This window comes from Cherax quadricarinatus, chromosome 11 (genome assembly GCF_038502225.1).
Source record: "Cherax quadricarinatus isolate ZL_2023a chromosome 11, ASM3850222v1, whole genome shotgun sequence".
NCBI classification, from domain to species: domain Eukaryota; kingdom Metazoa; phylum Arthropoda; class Malacostraca; order Decapoda; family Parastacidae; genus Cherax; species Cherax quadricarinatus.
This window is the reverse complement of record NC_091302.1, coordinates 39,406,765-39,421,296: the sequence shown is the minus strand read 5'-3', so window position 1 is coordinate 39,421,296 and position 14,532 is coordinate 39,406,765. Positions and strand designations below refer to the sequence as shown.

General features: G+C 44.1%; 1 protein-coding gene across 22 annotated transcripts in view; it reads right to left on the bottom strand.

The window, feature by feature from the left end:
* The window catches only part of osp (myosin phosphatase Rho interacting protein outspread), a 595,661-nt gene that overhangs the window by 48,600 nt on the left and 532,529 nt on the right, over positions 1-14,532 (bottom strand). For all 22 annotated transcript variants that reach the window (XM_070084011.1, XM_070084013.1, XM_070084000.1 and 19 more), the window contains 4 exons: positions 14,286-14,520; positions 12,840-13,010; positions 12,496-12,672; positions 172-284 (listed from right to left, as the gene is read on the bottom strand). In XM_070084011.1, coding sequence (XP_069940112.1) covers positions 172-284; positions 12,496-12,672; positions 12,840-13,010; positions 14,286-14,520 — 696 coding nt within the window. The remainder of the gene's footprint in view (positions 1-171; positions 285-12,495; positions 12,673-12,839; positions 13,011-14,285; positions 14,521-14,532) is intronic.

Sequence of the window (14,532 nt, the reverse complement as noted above, 5' to 3'; positions counted from 1 at the left end):
ATGTCAAGCATAGGCTTTTAGACATTTTTACCAATGCTAGGATGTCAAATTTGACCTAACTACTGGCAATGCCTTATATTCAACTTTAAAAATGTAAGTTATGGTGGTAATACAATTACTGGAAGTGCAGATCTGTGGCATCTATAATTACAATTGACACAAATTACTGACTTGAGAGGTGATGCTGGATGAGTTGGGGACCGAGGCTGAGCTGGAGTTTTGGCTGCTGCAGCTGCTTCACTTGGGGCTGGTGTTGTCACTGCTTCACCAGTCAGACTTATCACCTGTAATTCCAAATCTGTGATTAAAGCATCAACATGAGTTATGATATGACACAATTAAAACGCTATTTTCCTTTCTATAAATGGTTAATTCTACTGACATCATGTTACTTTTTTTTTTTATTAACACATCGGCCATTTCCCACCAAGGCAGGGTGGCCCAGAAAAGAAAAACTCTCACCATTCACTCCATCACTATCTTGCCAGAGGCATGCCTACACTGCAGTTTTAAAACTGCAACATAAACACCCCTCCTTCAGAGTGCAGACACTGTACTTCCCATCTCCAGGACTCAAGTCCAGCCTGCTGGTTTTCCTGACTCCCTTCATAAGTGTTACCTTACTTACACTCCAACAGCACGTCAAGTCCTAAAAACCACTTGTCTCCATTCGCTCCTGTCTAACATGCTCAAGTACGCTTCCTGGAAGTCCAAGCCCCTCGCACACAAAACCTCCTTCACCCCAGCCCTCCAACTTTTCCTAGGCCAACCCCTACCCTGCCTTCCCTCCACTACAGATTTGTATACTCTCAAAGTCATTCTATTTCATTCAATCCTCTCTACATGTCCAAGCCATGTTATATATACTGCATTCAAGGGGCAGTGTTAGACTCATATGGGTCATACAACACGTGGGGAATAGGAGTAATGAGGTGTGATCCAAGAAAATGGACAGCTTTAATTCCTTGGATCAAGAAGCCTTCAGCATCATTGCAATCTCTTAAGAGTTGACACATTATCTTTTGAATAGGATGATAGTCATTAAAGAATAGTTACAGAGAAATGACCTTTAGATCAAACCTTATTACCTTCCATTTCCCAGGCAATGTATGACCTCTACCAGTTCAGCACTTCCCAATGATTATACTAATAATAATAATATAAATATGGGTCAAAATACTTCTCACATAAAATAAGACAATACCTAGCATAATTTGCAGTATTCAGTATACTATGAGCCCAATGCTGCATGGCCCTTATGGGTTTAGTACTCATGACAATGAGCCAGATGCTTCAAGACATTTCCTTCTCTAGGATGATGCCTTGATGTTAGTGAAGAGCTCTCAATCCAAGGAACTGGAGCTACCCTCTTGTTACTTGGATCAAGTCCTGATACCCTCTTATTCAATTAATTAGGGATTTAGGCCTCTTCAAGGGGGGCTCCTTGGCGTGGTGAAGAGGCTCTTGGTCTGAGGAATTAGACCTATCGGTCTTCTTCCTCAGACCGAACCTAATTACCCCCCAATCTCCCCTCCCCTATCCCATCCTCCCCATCCTCCCCTTTTTCCTTTCCTCCTCCTCCTCCCCACTCCTCCCTTTTGCCCTTCCTCTTTTTGTCCTTTGGGATTTCTCCCACAGGCGCGCTAGTTCCTAGGTAGGAGAAAGGACACCGGGGTCCATCCCATTCCGTTGAGGTTTCTTGGCGGTGGCGTAGTTTGCCGTGGAATCTGGATTGCCTAGGGATGTCCCGATCCCTCTCCGGTATCCCGGAGTAGCTTTGGGTGTCTTTTGGGCGACGGGTGTAGCTCTGGAAGCCACCTTTCGGATTCCGGGGGTGGTGGCTGAAGGAGGTATGCTTTGTGGCGGATATCCGGCCGCCCTCTCTTTTGTCCACCGAGGTAGCTCGGCAGATGTGAGGTTGCTATCCCAGATTGCTGGTTTACTGGCATGAAGGGTAGGGTATGGCACGGGTTCCATGCTGCATCTGCGCTACTAGCGGTGTCGAGTCCTCTTGGGCGCGGAGGGAGATTTCTGGCCCTTTCATCCCTCCTAGGAACTATCCCTCCCCGGTCCCCCCTTTTTTTTCTTTTTTTTATTTTTATTTTCTTTTCTTCTTTCTTTTTTTTTCTTAAAAACAAAAAGAAAGAAGTAACCTAACCATGGCAGCCCTAGTCCATGAACCTGGTACCCCCGGGCCCCTTCTTGATACCGCACCCCGTTCTGACCCCGCCTCGTCTTTGGACCACTCTTCAGACATTCCTCATGCCTCTGTACCTATTGCCGGTGCTGTTTCCTCACCCGCTTCAGGTACTGAGGCCTCGACTGACTCCTTCGATTTATCAGACCTTCGCTCTCCTCTGACTATGCTTCCGGCCTCTCCCTCTACGGTGCGGCAATTTTCAAATCGCCGACCCGTTCCACGTCGGACCAACTCTGGTCCCACGCCTAAACGTCAACGACAATTACCTGCTGATGATACTTCTCCACCTTCACCTTCTCGTTCTTCTCAGAAACGATCGACACGTCCTTCACTACCTTTCCACGCTCAGTTTCAGACTGAACAGTGGACTAAATTCTTCACTTTACGACCAACTTCCTCTACTGCCTATCTTTCTGACCATAGTATTGGCAAGGCACTCCTACGCCATGTTGGTAAAGATATTTCTTTTCATGCTCTTAAGAGCGGTACGCGCATCATTACCGTACAGAATGCTACCCAGGCTCGTGAGCTCTCTCGTCTTACCCATATAGATACTGTTCCTGTCACCCTTGAAAAACATCATTCCCTCAATTCTTGTAGTGGTACCGTTATTCTGCCCCATACCATAGTTCAACAAAATTTCCAGACATGTGGCACCGACATTCTAGAACAGCTGGAACTCCAAGATCTCCCAATCCTCAAGGTAGACACTTACGTTCTTCCTGCCCGTGGGCGGAGACGATACCCTAGCAATGTGGCTCGTTTAACTTTTGACAGCCGAGAACTCCCATCCTCCGTTTATATAGCAGGACATCGGTTACAAGTTCGAAAGGTGATCCCTACACCACAACAGTGTAGAAATTGCTGGCGATTTGGCCATCCAGCGAAATATTGCAGATCTATCGCCGAATGCCCAGTCTGTGGTGCCGATGACCATTCTAATACGTCTTGCAATCGATCTCCCTCTTGCCTTAACTGTCATGAGGCTCACCCTTCGTACTCTCGCCGTTGTCAGGTCTATTTAAACGAGCGGGAAATCCGTTACCTCAAAGAGACAGAAGGTCTCCCTTATGCCATGGCAGTTTCTCATCTCCGCCTCCAAGGGAGACTCCCACGTGTTTCTTATTCCCGTGTTTCAAAACGTCCCCCCACTTCTGGTATCCCATCTTCTACACCCACCTCTGTGGTTACCTCTCCCATAATCACTCCTGTATCTAATCCTTTTGCTGTCCTCGGCTCAGACGTCCCTACTTCAACGCCTCAGTCTAATCTCGCTTCTTCGAGTTCTCTCTTACAAGCCTCAGTATCGACGAGACCTCGTACGACACCTCTTCCCAATCGTCCCTCTACTTCTCAAAAGTCAAAAAAAGGTCCGGTAACACCTCCTACCCATCTTCCACCTCCTCATTTTACCCTCCCTGTCTCTGTCCCTAGTTCTTCCCCTCTCACTGGCTCAGTTACAAGTGCAGAGGTTCACCCTCCTCCTCGTAATGTACCTTCCTCCCCTGTTCCCTCCCAAGTTTCTTCCTCTTCTGCCACCTCCCAGGTTCCTGTCTCTTCTGTCCCCTGCCACGCTTCTCCAGTTCCCTCCACCCTTTCGCCCCCCCCTACCTTGGTACAGTCCAATACAGTTCCAATCTTTACTCATCCTCCCCCTACCATTCCCAATATTGTCTCCCATACGACATCTCTGAATTCCGAAACACTTGAAGCAATCTCTGAATATATTGCAGAGACCAAACCATCAATGGACACTGATCCACCTTCCGCTCTTCCTCTCTCCTCTGCTCCATCTGCGCAACTCCTTTCTTCACAGCGCACCGTTCCTTCGCTGCTTGAACATTTTCCACTGCCTCCGCATGTGGACTTTTCTAACCCTTCTAGTCCGTAGGAACCCTTACCTGCGGATTTCAAGTATCTTTATCATTGCCAATCCTGGCCTTTTTACAGTGGAATATACGCGGCCTCAGGGGTAATCGGGGTGAGCTTCAGATGTTACTCTCCCAGTTTGCCCCTGTTGGTGTTTGCTTACAGGAACCAAAATTACACTCTGCTGTTATTTCTCACATCTCAGGCTATAATTTATTGTATTCTTCAGATCCTTTTCCTGATGGGACCTTTAATGAAAGTGCCCTTCTTCTCCGCACTGATATTCCGTACCATCAGCTATTTGTTCATACTTCGCTGCATTACACAGCAGCCCGTATCCACTTACATAGGTGGTATACGCTCTGTTCTTTATATCTCTCTCCTTCTCGGGCATTATCTATTCCGGATTTTGCCTTCCTTGTTTCGTCATTACCGCCACCGATTCTGTTACTTGGTGATTTTAATGCCCACCATTTCCTCTGGGGAGGGTCTCACTGTGATTCCCGTGGAATTCAGTTAGAGGCTTTTCTTGCCACCCACCCCCTCCATGTTTTAAATACAGGTACTCACACCCATTTTGATCCTCGGACTCATACTCTCTCTTGCATCGATCTCTCAGTTTGCTCTTCCTCCGCCGCATTAGACTTTACTTGGTCTGTTCTCCCGGACTTACATGACAGTGATCATTTCCCAATCATTCTTACTTCCCCTTCATATTCGCCACCTCTTCGCACCCCACGCTGGCAATTTAATCGGGCAAATTGGAACCTTTACTCACACCTGACTGTTTTTAAAGAGGTTCCTTCTTCGTCCTCCATCGATGAGCTTTTACACCTCTTCTCGTCCTCCGTTTTCACCGCAGCTTCTCATTCTATACCCCAAACTTCGGGCAGGCATTCTCAGAAATGCGTGCCTTGGTGGTCTCCTGCTTGTGCTCGTGCAGTACGTTTGAAACGCGCTGCATGGGGCAGGTACCGGTACAATAGAACCACAGAGCGACTCCTTGATTTTAAACAGAAGCGTGCGATCGCTCGCCGTGTCATCCGTGACGCTAAACGCACTTGCTGGCGAGATTATGTCTCCACCATCACCTCTGCTTCCTCTATGAGTGCAGTCTGGAAAAAAGTACGAAAACTGAGTGGTAAATATTCTCCTGACCCGGCTCCTGTTCTGCGGGTTGCCGGTGTTGATATAGCAAACCCACTAGATGTTGCCAATGAAATTGGCAATCATCTGGTCCGTATTTCTCAGGGACTCCATCTATGCCCCTCATTTCTTTCCTCAAAGTCTGCCAGAGAGTTAGCACCCTTGGACTTTTCTTCTCTCAGAGAAGAACAGTATAATGTGCCTTTTACACTTCAAGAACTGGAGGCAACACTCTCAGCTTGTCGATCATCGGCAGCTGGGCCCGACGACATTCATATTCGTATGCTACAACATTTACATCAGTCAGCCCTTGCAGTCCTATTACACCTTTACAATCTTATTTGGTCACAAGGAGTTCTTCCACAGCTGTGGAAATCCGCCATTGTTCTCCCTTTCCGCAAACCAGGCACTACGGGACATGAAACCTCCCACTATCGTCCCATTGCTCTTACCAGTGCAGTTTGCAAAGTAATGGAACGTCTAGTAAATAGACGTTTAGTGTGGTATTTAGAGACACACAACAGTCTCTCCACTCGTCAATATGGCTTTCGTAAGGGACGTTCTACCATAGACCCCTTACTGCGCTTGGATACGTATGTTCGTAATGCCTTTGCGAATAACCACTCAGTTATTGCCATATTTTTTGACCTTGAGAAGGCATATGACACAACTTGGAGGTATAATATTTTAGCCCAAGCCCACTCCTTAGGCCTTCGAGGCAATCTACCATCCTTCCTTAAGAACTTTTTAACTGACAGGCATTTCCGTGTTCGGGTTAATAATGTGCTCTCCCCGGACTTTGTCCAAGCTGAAGGTGTCCCCCAGGGATGTGTTCTGAGCACAACACTTTTTCTCCTTGCTATTAATGATTTGGCCTCTAGTCTTCCATCAAATATTTGGTCATCACTCTATGTTGATGACTTTGCTATTGCCTGTGCAGGCGCTGACTGTCACCTCCTTACAGTTTCTCTCCAGCATGCAGTCGACCGTGTTTCCAATTGGGCCACCACACATGGGTTTAAATTTTCCAGCACTAAAACCCACCAAATCACTTTCACTAGACGCTCTGTCATCTCTGATCATCCTTTGTACCTCTATGGCTCACGTATCCCTGAACGTGATACAGTCAAGTTTCTGGGCCTCCTCTTTGATCGTAGGTTATCCTGGAAACCTCACATTACCTCTCTGAAGGCAACTTGTCACAGCCGGCTGAACCTTCTTAAAACCCTTGCTCATCTTTCGTGGGGAGCTGATCGTCGAACCCTCCTTCACCTACATTCCACCCTTATTTTATCGAAACTTGATTATGGTGACCAGATCTATTCAGCGGCATCTCCTGCTACTCTCTCTAGCCTTAACCCCATTCATCACCAAGGATTACGTTTATGCCTTGGTGCTTTTCGCTCTTCCCCTGTCGAAAGCCTCTATGCAGAAGCGAACGTTCCATCCTTATCCGATCGCCGTGATGCCCATTGCCTGCGCTACTATGTACGCTCTCATGATCTCCGCAATCCTTCCATTTATAGAATGGTCACTGATATTAGTAGACATTCTTTATTTGTTCGCCGCCCCTGCTTACTCCGTCCCTTCTCTCTTCGCCTTCATTCGCTCTTGTCTTCTCTTCAACTACCACCTTTCTATGTACATGTAGCATCTCACTTTTCCCTACCCCCCTGGGAGGTCCCAGCTGTTCGAGTCTGTTCTTTCTCCCTCCCTTGCTCGAAAGCCCAACTGTCTACGGTCGCTTCCCGCTCTCTTTTTCTTGACCACTTTCACTCTCATTCTCATGCCATTGCTGTGTACACAGATGGCTCTAAGTCTTCTGACGGCGTAGGATTCGCAGCAGTGTTTCCGGACAGCGTCGTACAAGGGCATTTACTATCTTCAGCTAGTATTTTTACTGCTGAATTATATGCCATCCTTACAGCACTTATCCGTATTGCATCTATGCCTGTGTCATCATTTGTGGTTGTCTCAGACTCCCTTAGTGCTTTACAGGCTATACAAAAATTTGATACACCTCACCCCTTAGTCCTCCGTATCCAACTTTGGCTACGCCGCATCTTTACTAAGCATAAAGATATTGTTTTTTGTTGGGTCCCTGGTCATGTTGACGTACAGGGCAATGAACAGGCAGACACTGCTGCGCGGTCAGCAGTACATGACCTACCAGTTTCTTACAGAGGTATTCCATGTACGGACTATTTTGCTGTAATATCTTCCCACCTTCACACCCGTTGGCAACAACGTTGGTCTACTATGCTCGGCAACAAACTTCAGTCTATTAAACCGAGTATAGGTTACTGGCCGTCTTCTTATCACCAGTGTCGAGGTTGGGAGACTACTCTCTCCCGTCTTCGCATTGGCCATACTCGTCTTACTCATGGATATCTCATGGAGAGGCGTCTTGCTCCTCTCTGTGAGAATTGCCAAGCTCCATTATCAGTCAGCCACATTCTGTTGGACTGCCCACTTTATCAACGAGCACGCAGAATTTACCTCTGTCGTCGTCTTCGCCCCGCTGCTCTCTCTTTACCTTCCCTTCTCGCTGATGGACCCACCTTTCATCCGGACTCTCTTATTGACTTTTTGACAACGACTGACTTACTTCACAAATTCTGATACTTTCAGCCCTTTCTACTTGTATCTCTTGCTACCCTCTACCCCCGTACTATCCCCTGCCCCGCTGTTTTCTGTAACCTGCTGATCATCCCCCCTCCCTCCTGCCATCCAATTCCCTTGCTTCCTTCCCTACCCTGCAGCGCTGTATAGCCCTTGTGGCTTAGCGCTTCTTTTTGATTATAATAATAATAATAATTAGGGATTTAGGGCTTCTCCAGGAACATAAAGCTCTACAACTGTTTCATTACTACCAACATTCTTAGCACTCCTCACCACTCTTACAAACTCTACTTCTGTTGCACTTTCCACCATTGCTAGTTTCAGTTTGAGCATATTACACAGTTCACACACACTACCATGCAGTGCTGTATGACCCTAGTAGGTTTAGAGCTTAGTTTTATTTATAATAATAATAATGCAAAGGTTCCAAATTGCATCGTTTTACTAGTCAGCGACATTGCAAGTAACATTTCTAAAGTACTTGACAGAAAACTTACTAAAATATCCACCAGCTCTTTAAATACTATTAGAAACCTGGTACAAAAATACAAGAGTGGCTCTGGCACGAGCGTATGCTCATGCGCTCGTGCCAAAACAAACCAGCCGTATCCCACTGAGGTAGGGTAGCTTCCCCTCCCCCCCAAAAAAAAGGAAGTTCCTCTTTTAAATTTAGTAATATATACAGGAGAAGGGGGTTACTAGCCCCTCGCTCCCAGTATAATAATACTACCTAAATTAATAAATAATACCGCTGTATAGCCCTTGTGGCTTAGCGCTTCTTTTTGATTATAATAATAATAAATAATACCAGTGGATAAATTATTTTTTTATATTATCAATAGTAGTAGTAGGTTGGTAGACAGCAACCACCCAGGGAAGTACTACCGTCCTGCCAGATGACTGTGAAACAGAAACCTGTAACTGTTTTGCATGATGGTAGGATTGCTGGTTTCTTTTTCTGTCTCATAAACACGCTAGATAACAGGGATATCTTGCTACTCCTACTTACACTTTGGTCACACTTCACAGACACGCACATGCATATATATATACATACATCTAGGTTTTTCTCCTTTTTCTAAATAGCTCTTGTTCTTCTTTATTTCTTCTATTGTCCATGGGGAAGTGGAAAAGAATCTTTCCTCCGTAAGCCATGCGTGTCGTATGAGGCGACTAAAATGCCGGGAGCAATGGGCTAGTAACCCCTTCTCCTGTAGACATTTACTAAAAAAGAGAAGAAGAAAAACTTTATAAAACTGGGATGCTTAAATGTGCGTGGATGTAGTGCGGATGACAAGAAACAGATGATTGCTGATGTTATGAATGAAAAGAAGTTGGATGTCCTGGCCCTAAGCGAAACAAAGCTGAAGGGGGTAGGGGAGTTTCAGTGGGGGGGAAATAAATGGGATTAAATCTGGAGTATCTGAGAGAGTTAGAGCAAAGGAAGGGATAGCAGTAATGTTGAATGATCAGTTATGGAAGGAGAAAAGAGAATATGAATGTGTAAATTCAAGAATTATGTGGATTAAAGTAAAGGTTGGATGCGAGAAGTGGGTCATAATAAGCGTGTATGCACCTGGAGAAGAGAGGAATGCAGAGGAGAGAGAGAGATTTTGGGAGATGTTAAGTGAATGTATAGGAGCCTTTGAACCAAGTGAGAGAGTAATTGTGGTAGGGGACCTGAATGCTAAAGTAGGAGAAACTTTTAGAGAGGGTGTGGTAGGTAAGTTTGGGGTGCCAGGTGTAAATGATAATGGGAGCCCTTTGATTGAACTTTGTATAGAAAGGGGTTTAGTTATAGGTAATACATATTTTAAGAAAAAGAGGATAAATAAGTATACAAGATATGATGTAGGGCTAAATGACAGTAGTTTGTTGGATTATGTATTGGTAGATAAAAGACTGTTGAGTAGAATTCAGGATGTACATGTTTATAGAGGGGCCACAGATACATCAGATCACTTTCTAGTTGTAGCTACATTGAGAGTAAAAGGTAGATGGGATACAAGGAGAATAGAAGCATCAGGGAAGAGAGAGGTGAAGGTTTATAAACTAAAAGAGGAGGCAGTTAGGGTAAGATATAAACAGCTATTGGAGAATAGATGGGCTAATGAGAGCATAGGCAATGGGGTCGAAGAGGTATGGGGTAGGTTTAAAAAGTAGTGTTAGAGTGTTCAGCAGAAGTTTGTGGTTACAGGAAAGTGGGTGCGGGAGGGAAGAGGAGCGATTGGTGGAATAATGATGTAAAGAGAGTAGTAAGGGAGAAAAAGTTAGCATATGAGAAGTTTTTACAAAGTAGAAGTGATGCAAGGAGGGAAGAGTATATGGAGAAAAAGAGAGAGGTTAAGAGAGTGGTGAAGCAATGTAAAAAGAGAGCAAGTGAGAGAGTGGGTGAGATGTTATCAACAAATTTTGTTGAAAATAAGAAAAAGTTTTGGAGTGAGATTAACAAGTTAAGAAAGCCTAGAGAACAAATGGATTTGTCAGTTAAAAATAGGAGAGGAGAGTTATTAAATGGAGAGTTAGAGGTATTGGGAAGATGGAGGGAATATTTTGAGGAATTGTTAAATGTTGATGAAGATAGGGAAGCTGTGATTTCGTATATAGGACAAGGAGGAATAACATCTTGTAGGAGTGAGGAAGAGCCAGTTGTGAGTGTGGGGGAAGTTCGTGAGGCAGTAGGTAAAATGAAAGGGGGTAAGGCAGCCGGGATTGATGGGATAAAGATAGAAATGTTAAAAGCAGGTGGGGATATAGTTTTGGAGTGGTTGGTGCAATTATTTAATAAATGTATGGAAGAGGGTAAGGTGCCTAGGGATTGGCAGAGAGCATGCATAGTTCCTTTGTATAAAGGCAAAGGGGATAAAAGAGAGTGCAAAAATTATAGGGGGATAAGTCTGCTGAGTATACCTGGTAAAGTGTATGGTAGAGTTATTATTGAAAGAATTAAGAGTAAGACGGAGAATAGGATAGCAGATGAACAAGGAGGCTTTAGGAAAGGTAGGGGGTGTGTGGACCAGGTGTTTACAGTGAAACAAATAAGTGAACAGTATTTAGATAAGGCTAAAGAGGTCTTTGTGGTATTTATGGATTTGGAAAAGGCATATGACAGGGTGGATAGGGGGGCAATGTGGCAGATGTTGCAAGTGTATGGTGTAGGAGGTAGGTTACTGAAAGCAGTGAAGAGTTTTTACGAGGATAGTGAGGCTCAAGTTAGAGTATGTAGGAGAGAGGGAAATTATTTCCCAGTAAAAGTAGGCCTTAGACAGGGATGTGTGATGTCGCCGTGGTTGTTTAATATATTTATAAATGGGGTTGTAAGAGAAGTGAATGCGAGGGTCTTGGCAAGAGGTGTGGAGTTAAAGGATAAGGAATCGCACACAAAGTGGGAGTTGTCACAGCTGCTCTTTGCTGATGACACTGTGCTCTTCGGAGATTCTGAAGAGAAGTTGCAGAGATTGGTGGATGAGTTTGGTAGGGTGTGCAAAAGAAGAAAATTAAAGGTGAATACGGGAAAGAGTAAGGTTATGAGGATAACAAAAAGATTAGGTGATGAAAGATTGAATATCAGATTGGAGGGAGAGAGTATGGAGGAGGTGAATGTATTCAGATATTTGGGAGTGGACGTGTCAGCGGATGGGTCTATGAAAGATGAGGTGAATCACAGAATTGATGAGGGGAAAAGAGTGAGTGGTGCACTTAGGAGTCTGTGGAGACAAAGAACTTTGTCCTTGGAGGCAAAGAGGGGAATGTATGAGAGTATAGTTTTACCAATGCTCTTATATGGGTGTGAAGCATGGGTGATGAATGTTGCAGCGAGGAGAAGGCTGGAGGCAGTGGCGATGTCATGTCTGAGGGCAATGTGTGGTGTGAATATAATGCAGAGAATTCGTAGTTTGGAAGTTAGGAGGAGGTGCGGGATTACCAAAACTGTTGTCCAGAGGGCTGAGGAAGGGTTGTTGAGGTGGTTCGGACATGCAGAGAGAATGGAGCGAAACAGAATGACTTCAAGAGTGTATCAGTCTGTAGTGGAAGGAAGGCGGGGTAGGGGTCGGCCTAGGAAAGGTTGGAGAGAGGGGGTAAAGGAGGTTTTGTGTGCGAGGGGCTTGGACTTCCAGCAGGCATGCGTGAGCGTGTTTGATAGGAGTGAATGGAGACAAATGGTTTTTAATACTTGACGTGCTGTTGGAGTGTGAGCAAAGTAACATTTATGAAGGGGTTCAGGGAAACCGGCAGGCCGGACTTGAGTCCTGGAGATGGGAAGTGCAGTGCCTGCACTCTGAAGGAGGGGTGTTAATGTTGCAGTTTAAAAACTGTAGTGTAAAGCACCCTTCTGGCAAGACAGTGATGGAGTGAATGATGGTGAAAGTTTTTCTTTTTCGGGCCACCCTGCCTTGGTGGGAATTGGCCAGTGTGATAATAAAAATAAAAAATATCAATCCTTTAGCTAATACAATAAATAAAATGTTAACCTTCAAGCTTAATCAGAATTTAATCTTAATACAATAGGGGGATGGCTCTTGGCACATTTTAAGTTAAATACTTTCCCATTAATATTAATAATAATTTTGGCCAAATTAAACAAACTTTTCCAATGTCCTAGATTATATCTTTCTCTTTTTCTTTCTCTTAAATATCCACTTCTGCATGTCTATTACCTTGGATTCAAGTGTATTGAGTCTTACAATAGCCTTCATGGCTTCCGAACTTGATGGACTGTCAAGTGATTTTCTTCGTAATCGTGATGCCTTAGTGGCTTCATCAAAGCTTTTAGATCTCTTTGCCATTTTTGGCTCCTTGGCCTGGCCATTTCCACCTTTGGTTTCCTCTTCCACCTAAGAAACAAAGACAAATCTTACATAAATTATGCTTATAAATTAGAATTTAACACTGCCTCAAGAAGCTTAAGTACAGATCAAACAGTTTTTGTTCCAAATCGCTTATGGCATTTCTTGCACATGTAAGACTTAAACATTGCACTGTAATGCATGGCAATACACACGTCTGGTAATGCAACTTCTAGCTGCAATAACTGCTCAATCTTTGCTTCCAGTTGAGACAATTTTAATTCCATATCTCGAGAGAGAGCAAATGACTCCCTTCCTTTGAGACTTTGAGTTCGTCTGCGATCTCGGCTTTCTGCACGGCTGATCTTCTGCTTTAAAAGGCGAACCTAAAAAATAAAAAAAATTAAGCATTCAGAATTATATTTTAAATTTTGCACACAGTGAAATAAAATAGCCTTAAGTTAAGAACAAAAAATTATGATTATACTAATGTGAAAGATCTTAGAGGTCAATACAGTAAACTCTTTTAAAGCAAAACCACATAGCACAGTTTTGTGTAACATGATTGAAAAAGTGAATGTGTTCATATATTTGGGAGTAGATTTGTCAGCAGATGGGTTTAATGAAGGATGAGGTTAACCACAGAATTGGAAGTGGGGAAGTGGAACAGAATTCTTCCTTCGTAAGCCATGCGTGTTGTAAGAGGCGACTAAAATGCTGGGAGCAAGGGGCTAGTAACCCCTTCTCCTGTATAAATTACTAAATTTAAAAAGAGAAACTTTCGTTTTTCTTTTTGGGCCACCCTGCCTCAGTGGGATACGGCCTGTGCGTTGAAAGAAAGTGAGAGAGTTACAAAAAGTATCATTCAGATGGCTGAAGAGGGGTTACTGAGGTGGTTTGGTCATTTAAAGAGGATGGAGTAAAACAGAATGACTTTGAGGTTGTATAAATCTATAGTGGAGGGGTAGGGGTCATCCTAGGAGAGGAGGAGGGAGGGGGTAAAAGAGGTTTTGTGTACAAGGGGCCTGGACATACAGCAGGCATGTGTGAGCATGTCAGATAAAAGTGAATGGAGATGAATAGTTTTGGGGGCCTGACAAGCTGTTGGAATGCGAGCAGGGTAATATTTTGTGAAGGGAAACTGGTAAGCCGGACTTGACTCCTGGAGGTGGGAGTACAATGACTTCACTTTAAAGGAGGGGTTTGGGATATTGACTGGAGTGATATCTAAACTGTCATATCTGGGCACCTCTGTAAAGATAGTGATTATGTGTGAATGATGGTGAAAGTGTTTCTTTCTTTTATGGGTCACCCTGCCTCGGTGGGACACGGCCGGCGTATTGAAAAGGCACTTTCACATGTAGGAATGCTTTTCGAAACATAATGTATCTTACAAGAACCCACGATATACACACCCAGAACATCCCCTCACTGCCAGTGAAGCAAACCGAAAAAAAGGTAATCTGCGATACATTACAAGCTGGAATAATCACAGGGAACCCTGCACTTGAGTTCAACTTAAATCCAAAATAATCTGAAAAGGCCAAGGACAGCTGAAAAGCAAAATCAAAGGCAGGCAAAGCCGGTTCAGATAAATAACCCATTAAAGGCTGTCCCCATAACAGTGGATGGTTTAAAAAACAAATTTATATATACTGTACCTGTTTCTCAGAATTGGTAAGTTTATTAGTCAGGTCTTGTATTCTGCAGGTCATGAGACTAAGCTGGGAATTGAAATCTCCTTCACTACCCTTCAGATCTTGCTTTAGCTTCAAATTAGACAGTTCCATTTCATCCTGCTGATTCTGGACCTCTCGGATCTCTCTCTTTAGAGCCTTAATTTCATTCACAGCCTTCTCAAATCTCAATCGAAGTTCATTATATTCATCAACTAGCCTGTTGGTAGAT